The sequence below is a fragment of the Typopeltis vanoorti genome, chromosome 3 (assembly GCF_054136105.1).
Source record: "Typopeltis vanoorti isolate ZY-2024b chromosome 3, IOZ_Tvanoo_1.0, whole genome shotgun sequence".
NCBI classification, from domain to species: Eukaryota; Metazoa; Arthropoda; class Arachnida; order Uropygi; family Thelyphonidae; genus Typopeltis; species Typopeltis vanoorti.
Window position 1 is genome coordinate 48,913,121 of NC_143551.1, and position 19,975 is coordinate 48,933,095.

Genomic DNA, 19,975 nt, shown 5'->3' on the forward strand with positions numbered 1-19,975 from the left:
CTGTATCTCAGAACATAAAGAAGAAAGTAATCAGCATGCTCACAACTAATAAAGCATCTACAAAATGGGGCAACGAGTATGGAAAGGAAGACTAAATCAAATTTGAGAAAAAATTAGCTAAGCAGGCCAAAATAAATCCAAAAGTTTTTTTGCTACACAACAAGTAAGAATAAGAATGATTATAGCAGGGTAGAGTGATGCAGAGCAAAATGGTGGGGACGATAAGAATATGAATGAAAATCAGAGTCAGGATCAGTGAAATAGGTATGGTCAGAACGAAGTGTAATTATGTTGATGGTGAAATCAAGCAAGCAGTGTTACAAAAGAAGTTGTTATGAAGGAAGTACAAGATAGTCTCCACCATCGAACAGATGTATGAAGAATATAAAGTGCAGGCCAGAAAAGTGACAAGAATGCTTAAAAAAGAAAAGTAGAACATGAGAGGAGATTGGCCAGTCAAGTCAAAGCTTATCCAAGGGACTTTTTCTACTATGTGGCAAGCAAGAGGAAAAATAATTGAGCAGGCTGACACTGGTAGATAGTTATGGTAGCAGAGTAACCATAGCAAATGATATAGTGGAATTATTTAACGAACACTTCATCAGTGTTTATCGTAGTGGTGTGCAACGTAAAAGGGAGCCAAGAATTAGGAGAATTAAACATAAAAGAATCAAGTGTTGCTTGGGTTATATGTTAATAAGGTTGTGGGAATGGATGACATATCACCACATAATTTTAAAGAATGTGCTAAAGAGCTAGCCATGTCCTTGACCTGGTTATTTAATGAAAGTCTTGCAGTAGTCTTACAGTCTTTCACTCTTCACTGTCACCTCTTCCAACAACCCTTTCATGTCCTCTCTCATACTGAACTTATTGCAAGTTAAATCGTTAGTATCTACTACAATTATGATCTCGTTTACTTTTATTTTCTGTTTATTATTACTATTATTATAGTAATAATAAACAGAAGACCCCATGGAGTCAAAGACTCATCTGGGAGGTCCTTTTATCACACACACACAGCTCATCATGCCGTGCTTTAAACACACTCAAATTCTCTGCAGACACCACACTCTCAGGCAAGGCATTCCAATCATTCACAACACTGCATGAAAAAACTTGCTTCTCACTCCCCTACTCACACCCTCTTTGTAAGTTTCCAGGGATGACCTCTGGTTCTCCCCTGATCTCCCACTATTTTCTGTAGAACCTCTCCAGCATTGGTCCTATAACAACCCCTTACTAACTTGTACATCTCTATCAAATCTCCCATCTTCCTCCTGTTCACCAGACTCTGCAAATTGTATCTTCTCAATCTTTCATCATACTCGACATTCCAGAGGTTAGAAACTACCTTAGTCATTCACCTCTGGACCCTTTCCAACATTTCTTCGTCCTTCTGAAAACCAGGTGACAAAATATGGGCGCAATAGTCCATGTGTGGCCTAATCAAAGCCTTATACAATGGAAGAAGAATCTCCCTACTTCTACAAGTCAGTGTCCTCCACTTCATTCCCAGAATTCCTTGTGTTTTCCTCACAATTCTGGCAATGCGTTTCCTAAATTTCGGATCCTTATCAACTATCACCCCAAGACCTCTTATTTTCTCCATCTCTGAAAATATATACTCACCAAGCATAAATTCTGCATCCCATTTTTGTTTCCCAAATTTTAAAACCTTACATTTTGCAACATTGAGCACACATCCCCATTTCCATGCCCAATCACTCAATTTATTCAAGTTGTAAGGCCACAATATCCACTCTACTCTTCATGGTTCATCCCAACTTTGCATCATCTGCAAACAAATGAATATCTCCATCCAAATTTTCACCAATATCATTAATATACAAATTAAATAGCAATGGCCCTAAAACAGACCCCTGAGGCACACCACTAGTAACTTTCCTTTTCCTGGATATCGTGCCCCAAATACACAATTTGTTGATACCTATCAGATAGCCAGTCTCCAATCCAATGCACCAATCTAATATCCAACCCCATCCACTCCAGTTTGACTATCAACTTGTTCATGTGGTAATCTATCCAAACCCTTTGCGAAATCTAAGTATATTATTATTATTATTACCCCAAGACGTCATGGAGTCAAAGACTCATCTGGGAGGCCCTTTTATCACATACTGCCTCTTAAACACGCTCAAACTCCTTGCAGACACCACACTCTCAGGCAAGGCATTCCAATCATTCACAACTCTGCATGAAAAAAAACCTGCCTCTCACTCCCCTACTCACACTCTCTTTATACAGTTTCCAGGGATGACCTCTGGTTCTTCCCTGATCTCCCACTATTCTCTGTAGAACTTCTCCACCATTGATCCTATAACAACCCCCTTACCAACTTGTTGGTCTCTATCATATCTCCCCTCTTCCTCCTGTCCACCAGACTCTGCAAATTACATCTTCTCAATCTTTCCTCATCCTTCTCCTCTGTCCAAGGAAACTGTCACCTTACTGTAATAAGTTAGTATATTACTAAAACATGACCTCCCTTTAGCAAATCCATGCTGTCCATCAAAGATAATACCATTGTTGTAAACCCAATTCTGGATCCTAGTTCTCACAAGCTTCTCCAACAACTTAACCACAACATCTAACACACAGATAGGCCTATAATTTGATACTGAGTTCTATCACCTCCTTTATGAAGTTTCCTTTATATTCTTAATTTTCGCTCCAGGAAAACTCGAAGTTATAACTCACTTTATCAATAACATGTTATATTACAGCATCACCATACCAAACAACATCCTTCTTTTTACAAACTACGTTACTAAAATGATTTCTGTTACTTCTTGACTTACCTGTTTTCGTGCTTTGTTGTTTCTTATTTTGCTGCTTAATTTTCTTTTCCTCCTTATATTTATTTAAATGCCTCTCAACTTTTTGTAATTCTTTCATCGTCTCTGATGATCTGCTTTAATTTTGCTATTTTGGAGGTTAATTCATTTTCATTAACCTCCTCCATATCTCCAATAACCTCATTAGTGGGGCTATCTTTCTTGTTCTTGTCTGCATTGCTCTTCTTAGCATTACGTTTCTTGTGCATTTTTGGTGCCATTTTAAACTTATTATCGAAATATCTTCATAAAAATATGTTATAAAACACTAAAATGTGCACTAATATAATTATTAGTGTACATTTTAAAACCTTCATTTTCAATGGAAAAAGCACAATAAAACAGACAAAAATCACCAATTTTATACGAGTGCTAAATTCTCCGACTAACCACAATGTATCCTCGAACCAATCAATATTACTTTGGTCACTGATCTTTGGATCCTCTTTAGTGTTTCCACATCATAATGAAAACTAGGTGACCAAATATGAGCACAATAGTCAATGTGTGGTCTTACTAATGTCTTATACAGAGGCACACCTCCTTATTCAACATGTCAATGTACTTCTTGTCATCCACTTCCTGAAGCACAGCTCCACCAATACATAGCTTTATATCTCTGCACCCCATATTGTAGCACCAAACCCATTCAAATGCAATTCATTAGCTTTAAACCATTCTAACTTTCATTCAAATTCACTCCATATATTCACACCCTGTTTTCGATTGGCTTGTAAGAATCGAACAGATGTTGTGTACTCTTTTCGGAGAAGCCATTTAATATCCAACTTCACACCCTGTGCCTGATACAATTCAGCTATTTGGTCATTCAGTATCATTGCTCTGCTTCTCAGGTGACTATTATCATATTTGGGCACCAAACTAACCACTTTTCTGATGACATTATTATCCTTCATCTCCTGCAACATCTTCAAATCCCTTTCCACATTCTTTGTCTCATCACTGTCCAATTGTTTGTGCCTACCACTACCACTAATTCTAATGCCCATTCCTTCCCTCCTTCCATGCAACCATGCAACACCTCAGATATTCATTTGAATGTACCACCTGGAAAATATGTCTTATGTATCTTATTAATTACCACACCTTTAATGATTGAATATCCATATAAAATCATCCTGTCATCCTTGGATACTTGCTTCTTCCTATTAACCTCCTTCTCATTTACGTCAGTTAATCTCTTCTTTAGACATTCATTTTCCTCCCTCCAAACATTTAACTTCACTCTTTATTTTCATTAACTCTTGCCTAAGCTCTTCACTTCTATTCCTATCATATCCAGCACTTCCATCCATTTTCTCATTACTTTTGGTGACACTATTCTTACTTACCTAACAATGTAACCTTTCATTGCACTTCACACACACTGTAATGAGTTCCTTCTTTTCGTTTAACCTAACAGTCCATAAATCTTTTGCATTTCTGAATGCATACATGTAACAATTGTTGCAGCTATCTACTAATAAATTTATATGCATACCTCTGCAGATGAAATATGCATACATATTAAACTGTAGATCTGGTCCTCAGGATTTGAAGAGGATAAATTAACTGTGGAAAGGATACAAAGACGGATAACAAAGATGCTATTAGGACTGTACAATGTTAGTTATGAGGATTGGCTGAGGGAGTGTGGACTGCAGAGTTTGGTGGATAGAAGAAGGAGAGGTGATATGATTGAGACTTTTAAACTGTTGAGAGGTGGTTACAGGGTTGACACTGGGGAGTTCTTTCGCTTGGTTGAATAGCAGGAAGGAGTCACGACAAGGGGCCATCCCTTGGAAGTTACGAAAGGAAACTGTGAGCAAGAGGATGAGAAGTGGGAGTGGTATGATAGACTGTGTTTTCTAGGAGGGACCTCCCTCGATGAGTCTTGATAGACTTGTGTTTCTTTGAAAGGCCCTCCAGCGATGAATCTTTTGACTCCATGGAGGTCTGAATAATAATAATAATAATAATAATATTTCATCTGTAGAAAAGATGTTTCTACAGATGAAAAAATATTGTTCAGTTTTACTCCCCCTTTCCCACTCCACTCCAGTTTTTTTTACTTTTCCTCTTTTAGTATTTTTTTTTCTCTTAATCCTCCAGACTAACAGTTTACCAACAATGACCAGCAATGAGACCCTAAGAAAGAAAAGATCAACAGGTGGGTGGGTACCCTTGCATTCATGTAATTTTCAAACAAAACTTGTGTTCTGGGATAAATTCAAAGTAAAATAACCTTACTGCTAGTTTTAAAAAAAATCTGAAATAACTCCTGTCATGCACTGTAAGCTGCATATGGCAAAACATAGCTTTGCTTTTCCATTTAATTTCTGGTCTAATGATTTCCATGTCTAGTTCATCTTTGAAGATGTTTGTTGTAATTTCAATAAGCACAATACTGCTTATTGAAATCATTAATAATTAATATTATGTCTTCTCTCTGATACAAGAAAATCGTATTTTAAGGCAAAAAAACAAACAAAAACTTGTGTTCACAATGAATTCCGTCTTTAAGAAAAATGAAATTGCATAACTAAATTACATACACACACAAAAAAAAAAACAGTTTTATAATAGCTTTAAAAACCTACTTGTGATCTCTTTTAGCTTCTTGGTTAAGGAAATATTCACCTAATCTTCCTTCTGCTGCTAGACCATCATAAAGGTAGTAAAAGATGTGAAAATTTCTTTCTCCACTTAAAAAGAAACCAAATTTATCATATTGATTCATTATAGTCAAATATGATTTTGCATAATTTCAGTAGCATCTATAAAACCATCTGTTAAAATGTAATGTAATCTGCCATGTAATAATAATATTATTATTATTATTTATTACACATGTATATCTGCGGAGTCTAAAGATTCATTGCCAGAAACCCCACTATCTATTATTCACACAATACTATTATTCCTGTCCATAAACTAATTCACTATCATCATCTTCACAAATATCTCTAGCAATCTATATCAGTCATTCACCATTCTTCACACAAAAAAATCTAGTCCAAGCACCCTTACTTAGTCTTACATAACTTCCATGGGCGACTCCTAGTTCTCTATTTGATATGAATTTAAAACTTTCTTTCATATCGATCTTACAGAACCTATCCCTTTAACTTAAAAGTTTCTACGAAGTTCCATCTTTACTGCCTGTTAACTAAACTTTGCAATCTATACACCCTCAATCTATCCTCATAGGGATCATTACACAGATTTGTCACCATCCTGGTCATTCATCCCTGGATACTCTCCACCACCTCTTGATTCCCAAAAAACCCAGGCAACAAAATCTGTGTAATCACAATGCAACCATATCCTATCTTATAAAGAAGGATGACCTTATCTCTGCTTGTCAATGTACTCTTTTGACATACAGGTAATCCTTTGAGCTATTCTGCCAACTTTTGCAATACGCCCTATGAATGTTCACTCTTTGTCACCATCATCATCTCCAAATCCCTAGCCTCATCAATTTATTGTAATTCAATTTTCATCACAAAGTGCATGATCTCATACTTTGCCACATTAAGCTGATAACTATTGTTCTTTACCCATACTGCCAATTTATTTCAATCATCCTGAAGGATATCTGCATCACCTTCATCCCCAATTTTGGATCATCATAAAAAAAGTAACCACCCTCATTAAATCATTCCCTATATCACTAATATAAACAGCAGTGGCCTTGATGTACTACACTAAATTTTGTAGCTTGTTATGCATGTGGCACATATTCTAACGTTTAAAAATGTGGCAGGTGAGGAATGGAATATGTATGTATGTATGCATGCATGAAATGAGGGCAGTAGGAAGCACTGGGAAACATAAGTTTGATTCGGTAGCAGTGGATATAGTGCTTCACAAATGGATGGATGCTGATTTGTGGATAGCATTTGAGAGGGTGAAGAGTATGTGAAAGATGTACATATGAATTTGATCTTGGGTAGTGTGGCTGTGAGAGATGGTTTATCTGATGGCCATGACTGTGTGCATTAATGTCAGTTGAAAGCAGGATGTGCGGAAATGGAAAGAGAACTGCTGAGAAAGGAGATGGAAGGAATGAAGACTGAGTTAAGGAAGATGAATAAAGAGATTAGGAGGCTGGAGAGTTTGGCTGGTGAGAGTAGAATGAGAGCAAGGGAGAATGTGAGGAACATGGTGATGCAAGGGACATTTGAGAGAATGTGGAAGCAAGGGACAGAGGGATGAGAAGTAAGGAAAGTGGAAGAGAGAGAGAGAGAGACTGAAAGCAGAGTCAGGAATGCCAGTGAGAGAAGAATGAATGAATCAGTTTGGAGTATTATGTATAAAGATTGGATGATTGGAGTGTGCAGAGTAGAGTGCCAGAGGAATGTTGAAAGCAGGATGTGTGGAGACAGTAAGAGAACTGTTGAGAAAGGAGATAGAAGGTATGAAGACTGAGTTAAGGAGGATGAATGAAGAGATTAGGAGGCTCAAGAGTTTGGCTAATGAAAGTATAATGAGAGTAAGTGCAAGAGAATGTGCAAAAGATGTGCAAAAAATGAGAGAGGAAGACAAGAGAGTAAAACAGACAGAGGAGGGAAAGAAACTGGAGAAAGTCAAGAGGATGTGGAAGCAAGGGATAGAGGGATGAGAGAGTAAGTGGGGAAAGTAGAAGAGAAATGGAAGCCAGACTGAAAGCAAAGAGTCAGGGATGCCAGTAAGAGAAGAATGAATGAATGAATCAGTTTGGAGTATTATGTATGAAGATTGGATGATTTGGAATGTGCAGAGTAGAGTGCCAGAGGTGTGCTTGCCAGATGGAATGATAGGTAGTATGGCAATGAAGATCAAAATTAGAGAGGAGATGATAGTAATGGTTTGTACGAATGACCTGAGAGGTAGCATGAATCATGTAGCAAGAAATTTCAGATTGATGTCAGAAATAGTGCAGCAAAAATGTGTCAAATGGAAGACAGTGAGTGTGCCCCCCCACCCCCAGTATGATAATGCAGAAGAACAGTGATAACAAATGAGGTCATAGCAAGAATAGGATAGGTTTGGAATAGGTGGATGGGTGGAGCACATTTGATGACAGAAGCTGCATACTAGAGATGGATTGCATATTAATACAGAAGGATGCAGGCATTTGAGGCTATTGTTTTCTGGGCAAGTCAACATGTCAGGGAAGGAAAACTATAATTGCTTGGGGGGGGGACAGCAGGGATGGCTTCATGTAGGGTATAGTAACTTGAGAAATAAGAGGATATACACTATGCTACAGAGTCAGGTGGAGTATGCAGGGAGTAATAATGGCTATGAGAATGCTGACAGTATACTTGTTTTTCTGTACACGAATTCTAGGATCAGCAGGATAGGGAAGGCAAATGTGGTGGTGATGGAGTGTTATTGATGATTAGAGATGACTTGTGCTCTCTTGGGATGCAAAATCACTGTGGAAATAACACTAATAGCTTTTGTGAGTATATAAGCTAGATGTTTATATGATAAGATATTTAGTGGGATGTTCCTATTAGACCAGGGATGGCCAGCCAATGGCACATGTGCCAAAAGTGATGCATTAGATGATTAGAAGTTGCACATTGGATCAATGGTAATAATAAAAAAAGTAAGCCTATTTATGCAAAAAGTATTATCCAAAAACCGATCTATAGGAAAAAAAGCTAAAATTATTTATTTATTAACTTAATTATTTTTAGTGATTTTATTGTTTTGTGCACATCTTTTGCACATTCATTTTGTTTGATCCTGAGGCGACAAGCATTAGCAACAGCAGTGTGTCGCAATTTTTTATCAGTCAGTTCACAATTCATTTTCGTGTGCTATGGAGTTGTGCTTTGTTTGTTCTTTGTCAACATTTTCAATTTTGTACGAGTTCAGATGTGCCACACAACTCTTGTACCCTTAAAAACTCCCAGTAAAAATATGTTAATATAGACATATTTAATATAAAAACAAGATTCTCTCTCCGTAAATCAGACCCAAGCCTTACTTCAGTTTTTACCTTCTATTTCAGTCTGATGTTGTGTTGTGTTTTATAGTGTCTATTATGATCATGTCTTTTATTATGTGAGAAAGTATTTTCACAAGCAATGCACAATGGTTTTCCTGACAGATCTGCTGTAAATAAGAACTCATTTTACCACTGCTCATTGAATTCACACCTGTTTTTTTTTTTTTTTTTGCTCATTTTCTTTTGTACTGTGATGGGTAACTGAATGTAAAATCAATCTTTGATTTTCGAAAGCTCGATTTTACATTCAGTTACCCATCACAGTACAAAAGAAAATGAGGAAAAAAAAAACAAAAAAAAAGTGTGAGTAAGTGTGAATTTAATGAACAGTGGTAAAATGAGTTCTTATTTATAGCAAATCTGTCAGGAAGACCACTGTGCATTGCTTGTGAAAACACTTTCTCACATAATAAAAGACATGATCATAATAAAACACTATAAAACACAACATCAGACTGAAATAGAAGGAAAAAACTGAAGCAAGGCTTGGGTCTGACTTACGGAGAGAGAATCTTGTTTTTATATTAAATATGTCTATATTAACATATTTTTACTGGGAGTTTTTAAGGGTACAAGAGTTGTGTGGCGCATCTGAACTCGTATGTGAAAAGACTGGCACATGGAACATAAAAGGTCAGCTACCCCTGCTATATAGACTATCAGAAATGTAAGTTTTGAAATGTGGGAACCACATTATTATTATTATTATTATTATTATTATTCAGGCCTCCATGGAGTCAAAAGACTCATCTTGGGAGGTCCTTACTAAGAAACATAAAGTCTATCAAGACTCATCGAGGGGCGGTTCCCCTAAGAAATACAAATTCTATCATACCACTCCTTAAACTCATTGACCGTTCTGCTCTCACCACTCCATCAGGCAATGCATTCCATGGTTCAACCACCCTCCATGCAAAGAAACCACTCCTCACCCTCTTGCTCACAGTTTCCTTTCGTAACTTCCAGGGATGGCCTCTTGTCATCACTCCTTCCCGCTGTTCAACCAAGCGAAAGAACTCCCCAGTGTCAACCCTGTAACCATCTCTCAACAGTTTAAAAGTCTCAATCATATCACCTCTCTTTCTTCTATCCACCAAACTCTACTCTGCAGTCCACATTCCCTCAGCCGATCCTCATAACTCTTATTGTACAGGCCTGAAACCATCTTTGTTATCTGCCTTTGTACCCTTTCCACAGTTAATTTATCCCCTTCAAAATTAGAGAGGAGATGATAGTAATGGTTTGTACGAATGACCTGAGAGGTAGCATGAATCATGTAGCAAGAAATTTCAGATTGATGTCAGAAATAGTGCAGCAAAAATGTGTCAAATGGAAGACAGTGAGTGTGCCCCCCCCCCCCCCCCCCAGTATGATAATGCAGAAGAACAGTGATAACAAATGAGGTCATAGCAAGAATAGGATAGGTTTCGAATAGGTGGATGGGTGGAGTACATTTGATGACAGACCAAATCTGAGAACAATAGTCCAAATGTGGTCTGATCAGGGTCTTATACAACGGAATGATAACTATTTTATCTCTGCAGGTCAGTGTCCTTCTCATTATTGCAGCAATCCTCTGTTACCTTCACCACCTTTGCAATATGTCCCCTAAATTTCAGGTTTCTATCAATCATCAACCCCAGATCTCTTGTCTTCCCTACTTCCTTCAGTATAACTTCTCCCATAGAGTATGCAGTGTCCCATCGATGTTTCCCAAACCTCAAGACCTTACATTTTGCTGCATTTAACTGACACCCCCATTCATTTCCCCATCTATCTAGCTTATTCAAATCCTCTTGTAGGGGGCTGCAGTATCTGCACTATTACTAATAATCCTTCCCAGTTTTGCATCATCTGCAAACAATTGAATATCCCCTTGCAATCCACTGACAATGTCATTGATATAAAGGTTAAACGATATAGGTCCCAGTACTGAGCCCTTGTGGGATCCCACTTGTAACCCTCTGCTTCCTTCAAACTGTCCCACCATACACAACTCTCTGATACCTATCGGACAGCCAATCCTGAATCCAGTTGACCAATCTGACATCCAGACCCATGTGCTTCAACTTAAATATCAGTTTATTATGTGGCACCCTGTCAAATGCCTTTGCTAAGTCTAAGAAAATTGCAGTATATGCCTTTCCCTCATCTAATGCTCTTGTAACTTTATCATAAAAGGCTAGCATATTGCTAAAACAAGAGTTGCCCCTTCACAAATCCAAGTTGACTCTCACAAATAACATTACCCTCATCATTGCCACATATGCAATGCTTCATACTCACTTCATACTACAGAAGAAGCATAGGAGGCAAGGGATCTTGGAATGATTTGTTAATAGAAATCTGAAGTTCAGAGGACATATTGCAAAGATTCTGAAGACCACTCAGAGAATCTCTGTAATATTGGGGAGAACACTGACCACAAGAGATAAAAGGGTGGTGGTCCCACCACCACTAGTATTTTTTAGTCAGTAAATTGCATGCATTCTCAAGGCCAATTGCCTGTATGTGGGATTAAAGACCTCCTCAGGGGTTTAGAAGAAAAAAAAATCCTTCTACTTCCATATGAGATCAGCTGATTCACCTTTAGTTGAAAAAAACCCATATAGAGATTTCTCTTGTTACGAGAATCAAATTTAGGTCTTTTCCAACCAAAGGACACAACATGCCATCGTTCTTCAAATTGCACTACTGAGGTGAGATAAAAACTAGTCCATTTAACATGGGTTGACCACTGACCTTCATTATTATTATTATGTGATACCTCCAGAGAGTCCAAAGACTCATCGAGGGAGAGTGTGCCAACAGCACCGAACAATTGATCCCTTTTCAACTACTAACTGCGCCCAAACTTGCTTAACTTGTTTCGTATGCCATTAGTAGCAGAGGCTCTACCAATCGACCAAACGTTGCTGGCATGAAATGGATAATGAGCTGGACATGATATTGCATTCTAATTAAAATGTTGTAATAGCAGAATGCATTGAATAATTGCATTGTGTTATTAGATTACATCTGAAAGATAATTGTTTATATAATTCCAACCAGTGGAATTTTTATTTTATTTTAATTTATTTTATTTTACATTAATGTATTACCAATCAGTACATTATTATTAATTTATTACTAGATCAATGCATTATTAATAATTCATTAACATCATTGTAATTACCCTTTAAACAACTACTAAGAATTCATTTAATAAACAGAATTTCTTCAAATTAAACTCTTAAACTTCATGTACTATTTAAGATCAGTTAAAACTACAACAAATACTTACAAAGCTTGCCACACGACACGTGACTGTTCCAATAAATATACTGATAACCTAGCTGTAAAAATTAATGTATGTCATATAAAGAGTTTTAAATATTCAAAACATTTTAAAAATAAATGCAGTCAACCCTCCTCAATCCTTCCATCTGATTCAAGAAGATGGAAAGGAATGGAAAGGACAGTTTAAGGAATTGATAGACATTAAAACTTCACATAAAAACACTAAACATATATTGACCCAATTTGTCATATTTTAATTATTGTCAGAAAAATATAGTACAGTACAGTGCAGTACAACTCAGTTTAGCTAGAGATATGCTTATTCATCAAATAAAGATTACCTAAGAGGGTACTTTGTAGGAAGACTTCAGCAAGAAATCTGTGATTTCTGATAACTTTTTTGGTTAATTAATTGTGAAATTTTATGTGTGAGATTGGTTGTATATGTTCTGTGCTTGTAGTATATGAGCATGTTTGTTTAGTTTTCTTACAGTGTCTGTAAGATTAGAGTGATGAAGGCAGATGGAAAGAGAGTGTGTACAAAGTGTGACATGAATGCATAAAGTTGATGGATGGTGATGTATCAGTGACTGGTTGAGAGTTAGCAATTACATAACAAGAAGAATGAGTATGTCTTGCAGCAAAGAGAGAAACAGCAGTGAGTGAGTGGTAAGAAAGTTACGAAAAAGAAGGCAAGTGATCTAGTGAAAGAAGAATTGAATGGTAGCCTAAATGACTTAAGAGATATGAGTGTAGAAGTCAGGAATAGCGAATGGGTACAATCTGGTGTATGACACAGCACACAGTGGTAAGACAGTGAAAGATACAAAAGACAGAAGAAAGGTAGAAAGAAGATGGCAGAATACAGAAGTATGACCCACGCATGGCACTGTTGTGTCATAGGTCTTGGGATTTCTTGCATGTGTGTATGGGGGGGGGGGGGGGGCTGATATAAAAAAATGAAAGTATGAAATGTGTGAGGAGAGGGCAGTACAATTTGTTAATGAGTTTGAAGGACGAAGTGAATTGTATGGGAGCAATGAACTGCATTTGAGTGGTTATGGTGTGAGTCACTTGGAGAGACTGTTGCTGGAGGGGAGAGAAGTGAGTATAGAGAATGAATCAGATCAAGTGAGAAGTGATGCGGGAAAAGCAGGAGAGTACGACAGGAGAGATTGAAGAGGTGGTTATCAATGAGGAAGTAAGTGGCATGAGTATGGAAAATGAGAGAATGGGGGTGCAAGATGAACAGGGAAACAGGGAGGCTCAGTGTAAACAGTGGTACACAGAATGAGAAACGTGGATGCTCCAAGAGGATGTGAGAGCATGTGTAGACAGGAAAGGAATAGGATGACCTGGGATCAAGAGGAAACAAGGAAACAGTTGGAATTGAAGAGGGTTCTAAAATGAATAAGCAGAAAGGAAAACGGACCCAGTCAAGCATGGAGATATCACATCAAATGAGTGTTATCAGTGGAACTAGCCGTAGATCCAGGAATGTGCTGTTGTGTTTATATACAAATGCTAGAAGTGTAAGAAACAAGGCAGATGAAATGGTTGCACTAATTGAGTCTATTCACCCAAAAATTGTTGGAATAAGTGAGATATGGTTAGATGACATCCTGACAGGAATAGAGATGGAAGGATATAATTTATTTTGTGAGGATTGAAGGGGTAAAAAGGAAGGGGGAGTGCTATTGATGATAGAGAAAAAAGATGCAAGAGGAAAAATAGTGCCAGTGGTTTAGAGGCAGTATGGTGTCAGATAGATGTGAATGGAATGAAATACTTGGTTGGATGTTGTTATAAACCAGGAAATGTGGATGGTAGTGACTATGAAATGTATAATCAAATTAGCCAAGCAAATAAAAAAAGAGCGATCATCATTGGTGTTTATAATTATGGCAATATTGACTGGTATGATGACATAGCAACTGGAAGTAAAGAAAATGAGCTTCTTGAGTTTTTGAGGGATAACTACCTCAGACAGTATATAACAGAGGGCACACGAGGATTGGAGGTCTTGGATTTGGTCATCTCATCACAGGATGTAATTATAAATGAAGTGTCAAATCACCCACCAATTGGTGAGAGTGACCATGAGGTGATTACCTAGGTGGCCCAGCAGTGTGTGGACCTCTGTAAGAAAAGGGTACATATGTGGAACTAAAGGGTGGGATGGTGATTATGAAGAGCTCAGGAGACAGCTTGCAGGTGTAGCATGGAATGAAGAGTTAGCTGGAAAAGAGATCAATGCAGCTTGGGGAATTTTCAAAAACTATCTAGTAGATGCAATGTCTAAATGTATCCCAAGGGTGAGAAGGTTAAATAAGGTAGGTATGAAATGGATGAATAAAGAGATTAAGCATGCAATACAGAGAAAAAGGGCATTATGGAGGCAGCATAAGAGAAGTGGAAATAACCAATTCCATGAGGACTACAAAGACCATGCAAGGCAGGTGACTTGGTTGGTGAAGGTAGCTAAAGAGAGGTATGAACAGTAGTTAGCTAATGAAGCCAGAAAGAATCCTAAGGAGTTCTTTTGATATGTAGCCAGCAAAGGAAAGAATGATTATGGAAGGATAACATTGATTGGAGAAAATGACTTCATGTGATCTTGGGTAATAATAATAATAATAATGATGATAATATGAATACATATGAAGATACTATAAAATAACTGACACAGTTGAATAATGAACCAAGGCATGTGCAGAGTGAGGGCATTTAGAGAAGAGATTTTCATGGTTCACTATGTGGGACAAGGGCCCCCACATAGTGAACCATGGAAAACAGTGCAGTCTGCTGCTGGAAAAAATCCCGGAACACATCTCAACTCAACATCAGCAGAGCTCAAGATTGGTACTGTCATGAGTAGAAGCAATGGCAAAGAAATGGAACTACAAGAAGAATTGGATAGGTAGTTGGAGGTGTAAGAAGGAAGACACCAGTAGTAGATTAGTCAAAGACTAATGATTGCAGCAGAATGATAGAAAGTAGAGTAGTACTGTATGGGGACTCTACAGAGTTAAGGAGAACAGCAATGATTACAAATGGCATGATATCTGGAAGGTACAGGAAGAGGACTTGAGTATTTCAATGTATAGGATAACTTTGAAAGATAGGAGAGAGAGCTGTTTGCTGCAGATGGTTTGCATTACATGAGTAAGAGCAGTAGTATGAAGCTGGGTGGATTGCTAATGAGAGAAAGAGAATGTGTAACCAATCATAGAAATGAAATTTAAATGATGGTACCACTCAATCCACCAACTACAACTAACTGTAACTACACCAACGCCATCTACTGTCCACCACCACTAGTATTTCCACAGACAATCACAAACATCCATGCCCATGGCAGGATTTGAACCCACAGCCTTTTGACTGGAGAGCAGATATGCTAACCACTCGACCAACCAGGCCAGCAAAAATCCATACAAGGCCTGATCAAGGCCTTATACAATGGTATCATAACCTCTTTATTTCTGCATGTCTGTGTCCTCTACTCATTGCCATTATCCGATGTGACATCTTCACAACTTGTGCAATGTGGCCCCTGAATTTCAAATCATTGTCCACCACCACCACCACCACTCCCAGATCTCTCATCTCCTATACTTCCCTTAAAGTTTCCCCACCAAGTGTACTTTGCATCCCATTGTTGCTTACCAAATCTCAAACCTTACACTTTGCAACAATGAACTGATAGTTCCACTTACCTGCCCATTCATGCAATGTATTCAAGTCCTCTAGTAAGCCCATAACATCTGCTTTATATTGCTCTCCCCAATTTTGCACAATCTTCAAATAGCTGCAGATCACTAGTTAAACCCATCTCAATATCATTAACATACAAATTAAATAACCATGGTTCCAAAACTGTCCCCTGTGGTACACCACTAGTGACCTACCTCTTTTGGGATACTGCACCCCAATATACAACTTTCTGATACCCTCCTATCTGACAGCCAGTCACTGATCCAATTCAGAAGTCTGTTATCCAATTCCATCTGTTTCAATCTATTTAACAGCTTGTTGCATGGCAATCTATCAAATGTATATGCATATCCCCTGTCCAAGATACTCAACACCTTGTTATAGTACATAAGTTAGTAAAACATGATATCCCTTTAACAAACCATTCTGTTAATCATAGAGAATACTGTTGTTATCAACCCATTTCTGTATCCTACCTCTCACCAATCTCTCTAGTACCTTAACCACAACTCTAGATATACAGATTGGGCTATAATTTGAAGCCACAGCTTTATCACCACCTTTATGCAGTGGAACAATTTTACCTTCTTTCCACTCCCTTGGAACCTATGCTGTTGCAAGACTTTTTGTTAAACAGGCATGTCAATGCTACTGCCAATTCCCTGGAACATTCCCTTAAGATGCATGGTGATATGTCATCAAATCCTACTGCCTTATTGACATCAAGGTTATTTGCCAACGTAAGTGTCTCTGGGAGGTTTCAGTATTGAGACGACATTATTATGTAATTAAAGAGCTTAATAAAAATAAGAAATTAAAACCTTACAAGTTTTTAAGTCATATGACTTACATCATCAGGGATACTGGGACCTAAAGGTTTTACATAAATAAAAGCAATTAACAATTAATTACACATATTAGATGTTTATGATGACTTCACAACTGTAACATATACCTGATAAACCAGAATAAAAATAGCAAATTTGTTACTGTGTGCATGTTGGAACATTGCTAGTTGTTGCTTAATTTTGCATCAATTTTGGTCTGCTTTAATTAAAAATTTAACTGCCACAGATCTAGGATATAACACGCACAATACCACAAAAGGTGATAGCAACAAATATTTTACCACTACCTTATTCAGCCTTTTGTCTGCCTTCAGAATACATTCACGCATTGATGCTGTTATGTATTTCGTTGTCAGTTTTCAAGCAGCATTTATTTCCTTACTGTTCAACTCCTTGTTCCATGCTATAGCTCAAAGTTGTCTCCTAAGCTTGTCATAATCACCAGCCTTATAATTCCACATATATCCTTTTCTCACAAAAGTCTACATATGGCTAGCCACAACCCAGGTGATCATTTCATGATCACTTTTACCAACTGGAGGAAAGTGTGAAATCCCACTCACAATTACATCCTCTGATGAAATGATCAGATCTAGAACTCTCAATCCTCGCGTGTCCTCCTTTATATGCTGCCTGAGATAGTTATCTCTCAAGAACTTGAGAAATTCATTTTCTTTATTCCCAAATGCTATCTCTTCATTCTAATCTATACTGCCATAATTAAAATCACCCATAATAATTACCCTGCCTATTGTTCACTAATTCAAGTTGTTTATGCATTTCTTCATCACCCTCCACATTCCCAGACCTATAGCAACATCCAACTAAATATGTCTTCCTGTCAACTTTCATGTTACACCACACTGCCTCATAACCAGTGCCACTATTTCCTCTTTCATGTCTACCTTATGTGGAGTTAATTCTCCTGCTATCATCAGCAGCACTCTCCCTCCCTTCTTGTCCTTTCTATCCTCACAAAAAATACTGTAGCCTTCCATTTCTATTTCTGTTAGAATATCATCTTCATTCAACCATATTTCACTTATTCCAATTAATACTAATTATGCCAAGTAATAGTAACGGTCTTTTCCAAACTGCTAAAATTGATGCATTAAGTTACATTAATCTATTAGTTTAATTTTTTTTATCAGTCTTTGATACATTATTCAATTTCTTTCCCCAATTTCAATTCCAAGTGCCATGTGATAAGAGCATTAATTTGAAACCTCTCTCATAATGCATTCTGTTTTGAAGTTACTGCAGATGTTTTCCCAATCCATTTCAACGTTTTCTGTATATCAATGTGTTGTGAGGACTTTTCCTCTCCACATGATGATGATGATCTATGAAACTGGAATGTTCTTTTGTATGGATTTCCAGAGACCGGCCAGTTTGACCCATATAAGTTTTCTGTAACTACAGGTGATTTTGTATATTTGAGATCTGAGGATGATGGCTGACAATTGACCAAAGTTAGAGAGCACATTACATATTTTGCAAAGACTACGCATTACACTAGTTTTCATGATAACTCCACATTGATAAGCAGAGATAAGGAATGATTGTGTCATTGTATAAAGCATTGGGCAGACTACACTTGGACTACTGTGTTCAGATTTGATCATCCAGCTGTCACTGTGATGTGGAAATGGTGTACAGTTCCAGAGGCAAGGGACCAAGGCAATATGTGAACTCTGGAATGTTGGTTATAGAGAAAAATTAAAAGAATGTATATTACAGAGTTTGTTGAATAGGCAGAAAAGAGATGATATGATATGATAGAGACATTCAATTTACAAGAGAATTTGAATTTCAATGGACTAATACACAGGAGACTATAAAATTTTACTACTTTTACTGCTAGTTTAGATTTATGGCATTTTTTAAAATCCAAATCCTTCTTTCTTTCCAAGATAATTATATCAGATATTTTATATTTTTTTGATAATAAGACTGACACTGTGATTATTATAAATTAAGAAATTATTCTGATATAAATACTGTATCAGCCTGTAAAAGAAATATCAAAGAAAGATTCATTTTACTTTTGTATATTGTGCATATGTATGTTTTCCTGATGATGATGACCTCAATACAGAGGTTGAAATGTCAATTGTTACTTGTTAATATTAAGTAAAGTAATTATTCTAATATGTGTGTTGTGTCTCCATAAATTCTTCACTATGAATGCTGACTGTTGTACAACCTTTCAACTGATAACTGTTGGTTATCAGTTGTAAAGCCTCTCTGGATAGGTCTTTCTAACAAAAAAAGGGCAAACATTCTAGTTAGCATTGGAAGTGCTCTCTAGAAACATCTGGTAATTAGTTTTCATATCATTCTTCAATGTTTAGTCCCATTTATGTATCATTCTGATTTATTCCACATTAAATGAAAACATAGTTCATTTTTTCTCCCATCAACATAATTTGTATGAATAAAGTACCTTCAGAAGAAGATTATTGTTTTATCATGCTGGATAAATGAATCTACTATTTCAGGTTTTATTATTTTCATTTTCCTGTCAGTACTCGCTGAATAATCAAAAGTAATAATTTAAAATATAAACATTTCTTCTACACTAACCTCCAGTAATTTTTCCTGTTTTAGTATAAGTTAAATCTAGATATTTTCCAAAACGACTAGAATTGTCATTAATTCCTGTTTTAGCATTTCCAAAGGCTTCCATTATTGGATTAACTTGCAAGATTTTGTCTTCCAGATTCCGATTAGGTGCCTAATAAAAAAAAAAGTAATAATAGACTGTCTTTCAATAAATAAAAAATAACATACAACTATTTTATATTGTCACTAAACTTATGGTTCAGAAAAGCTTAAAACATAAAAGCTTTGCTTATCTCTTTATATCAAAAATAACATAGATGCAGTGACTGCTTCATAAACAGTCAAACTGTTCCACTCACTACTCTGTGAGAAAAAAAAAAACTAATTCTCACCTCTTTCTTAACAACACACAAACTCAATTTTCATGGATATCTGATTGTCCTTTCCTCACCTTTCATATAATGAAAAATTTTATTAACCAATATTCTATAACATCCTTTCAGAATAGGCCTCTATATCAACTCTCTTTCTCTTATTTACCAGTATCTGCAGTCCACATATTTTATATCTGTCAGCTTCTTTATCATCTTAAACCCTAGGGGACAAATCTGCTTCTTTATTTCCAAATTTGGAGACTTCTTCTTCTTCTCCTTAAAATGACTTCATTATCTTTAATTCGAGAAACAGTATGACAGCTGGTG

The 19,975-nt window shown here is 36.8% G+C and overlaps 1 protein-coding gene across 1 annotated transcript in view; it reads right to left on the reverse strand.

The window, feature by feature from the left end:
- ninaC (STKc_myosinIII_N_like and MYSc_Myo21 domain-containing protein ninaC) overlaps positions 1–19,975 on the reverse strand; it is a 579,315-nt gene that overhangs the window by 344,168 nt on the left and 215,172 nt on the right. Inside the window, exons 13-15 of the mRNA XM_090415596.1 lie at positions 19,296–19,446; positions 12,149–12,200; positions 5,459–5,563 (exon numbers count right to left, since the gene is read on the reverse strand). Coding sequence (XP_090271722.1) covers positions 5,459–5,563; positions 12,149–12,200; positions 19,296–19,446 — 308 coding nt within the window. The remainder of the gene's footprint in view (positions 1–5,458; positions 5,564–12,148; positions 12,201–19,295; positions 19,447–19,975) is intronic.